Below are 2,505 nucleotides of genomic sequence, written 5' to 3'. Positions count from 1 at the left end.
GTGATGGGCATAGAGTAGCGTTTATAAACGAATGCTCATTTTCTTATTTAATTAAAGTAACACACCTGCTTATTAAGGCAAAATATTTTTTAAATACTTTCAGTTTCTTTGGAAACAATATAGAAAACTGGGAATGATTACTTTAGCCAGTGGATATTTTTGAAATAAATCAATACCCATGATTCGATTGTAGTACAATACAATAGTTTACGGTTTTCTGCGGATTGATTTATTTGTCTTAATTTCGGTTTTGAGGGCTTCATTTCATTTTTTTTGCATTGGGTATTGCTGAAAATTTAACAGGAATTTACCATCACAGAAGCAGCAGACAGAAATTATTAGTTATAAATAGGATATCACTATATAGAATTAGCACAAATAACAACATACTTGCTAGAAAAAACGTATACGTTTGATAAAAGTGGAAGCTGTTATTCTTTCATAAATTTTGGTAATAATATATTTATCACTGAATATATATAACTAGTATAACTATATATAACTGAATGCAGGCAGTACTTAACATGGGACAATTGTCAGTAGTGGTTTTTAGAATATCTTAAGGATGCACCTTTCTGTTATGATTTCTAACAATATACACCTACTTAAATAGCCATAAAGTTAATGGTAAAAAACAACAGTAGGCACAATATATGAGACACTTAAATAAAACTACTTTTACAGATATTATGTAGGTTATATTAATTTATAGAGTATAACTAGAAAAACATTTATTCAGAAGATTTTTGTTTCCTCTTCCTCTTTTTCTTATTCTTGCTGGGGGTATCAGCTTCCTGTGGCAAAGATTCCAATGATTTTTGAACAGCTATTGCATACAAGTTCGAGTTAATGGTTTTCAATCTATTAATCTCTGCTTGTAATCCTTCTTCTTTATACTTAAATTCATGCTCCACCTCCTTTGAGATTACAGTATCTTCAATAACTCCAATTGCATCAGGCCAGAAATCAATTTTGTTTTTAATAAGTATTTCAATCTCGGTAACATCTTCTGCATCTTTCTCTAATGTCCTCTCCAATCCATGCAAGACAATGTTTGGAGAGAATTCCTGTTTGTAAATAGCTGGATTATTGACTGTGAAGAAGGCATTTGTTATAGGGCCTTTATGTCTTATTATTCTCACGGGCTGTTTGCTAGGTATGTGCCAAAGTATGACTTGTTCATCATTTGAGCCTGACATCAGAGTCTCACCGTCCAAAGACACAGACAAGCATGTCACGGCTTTCGTATGAGAAGAGAATGTAGGACAATTACTCTCAGTATTCACTAAGACATCTCTAGTTCTTGGAGGATTGGTAAGACTGAATTGGTGAATCTTCCCTTCTGTTGTCCCAACAAATACATTCAACTCTAAAACATCAAATGTGATAGCAGATAGAGGGACATCAAATACTAAGTTTAATAACATTTCACCAGATGCCAAGTCATAAATTTTGCAAGTTCGGTCACTGGATATGGTACTTAAGCGGCCATGCATGCCCGTCTTGCTTATACATAGATCAGTAACAGGCAAGGAATGGTTGGAAAATATGTACACAGGATCATGTTGGCCCGCTGATGTCTGAGACACAAGGTCTACTTCAGGATGTGCTGAGACCGTGGCTAGCGACCAAACCATCACTATTCCGTCATCTGATGCGGACACAAAGTACCGGCCATCTGGTGTAAACTTTAACATTGCAACTTTTTGGTAGTGCTTGCTTATAATCGTAAGGAGGTTACCCGACGCTGTTTGCCATAAATATATTTTTTCGTCTATGCCAGCTACCATGAAAGATCCATCAGGAGTTACAGCGAAAGCCGTAGCTTTGCCCGGCAATATAAAACGCATGCCTTGCACTGTTTGGTAAGAATTCACAGGCCACACGTGTAGTACCGGCTTTGTCTTCTCAACAGCGGCTAAGTAATCGTTACCGATGGAAGTAAGGGTTTTATTTTCGGCAGTTCCACCTCCTTTGTATGTCATCAAACTGGTACCGGTGTGCGGGTCCCAAATGGCATTTGTCCATAATGTGTTATTAGAATCACTGGTCACCAAAACCTCTAATAATGCAGCCATTGTTTCCAGGCAAAACCTTTCAATTACTTGTTTTTTGGGGTTACTATTAATTAATTACAATCACATTTATTTATTGAATGAAAATCAATTAATCAATACACATGTGGAAATGGAAAAGTGAGTGAGCGATTTCATTCATTCAATTGACATAGGCTATGTGACAGTGACGTTTGAAGACAAGGAACTCTTTGAAGTACTGGAGTGGTTTCATTTAACAGTCTGTACACAGTTGATGTGCTAAAAAACATGAAAAATAAATGATTTTATTGAAAGTCACATATTTCATAAATTAAATGAAATAAAGTATTTTTGTACTGTTTTATGTACGTTGTTAAACAAAACATATATCATATGTTACTCGGGAAGAGTGTAGCTTTGCAAAAGTGAAAGTATTTTTCAAATGGCTTTAGTAGTTTTGGAGCCTCTA

At 35.2% G+C, this 2,505-nt stretch overlaps 1 protein-coding gene across 1 annotated transcript; it reads right to left on the bottom strand.

The window, feature by feature from the left end:
• Positions 1-676: 676 nt before the first annotated feature.
• On the bottom strand, positions 677-2,199 carry LOC124635908 (WD repeat-containing protein 18). Its single transcript, XM_047171862.1, has one exon. It carries the CDS (start codon positions 2,076-2,078, stop codon positions 732-734), a length of 1,347 nt encoding a protein of 448 aa, XP_047027818.1. The 5' UTR covers positions 2,079-2,199; the 3' UTR covers positions 677-731.
• Between the last annotated feature and the right edge of the window lie 306 nt (positions 2,200-2,505).

Source organism: Helicoverpa zea, chromosome 13, assembly GCF_022581195.2.
Source record: "Helicoverpa zea isolate HzStark_Cry1AcR chromosome 13, ilHelZeax1.1, whole genome shotgun sequence".
In the NCBI taxonomy this organism is placed as follows: domain Eukaryota; kingdom Metazoa; phylum Arthropoda; class Insecta; order Lepidoptera; family Noctuidae; genus Helicoverpa; species Helicoverpa zea.
This window is presented reverse-complemented; position numbering and strand designations above follow the sequence as displayed.

Bases quoted from the DNA above. Each gene is read 5' to 3' on its own strand.
- LOC124635908 (XM_047171862.1), bottom strand. From the start codon at position 2,078: ATGGCTGCATTATTAGAGGTTTTGGTGACCAGTGATTCTAATAACACA.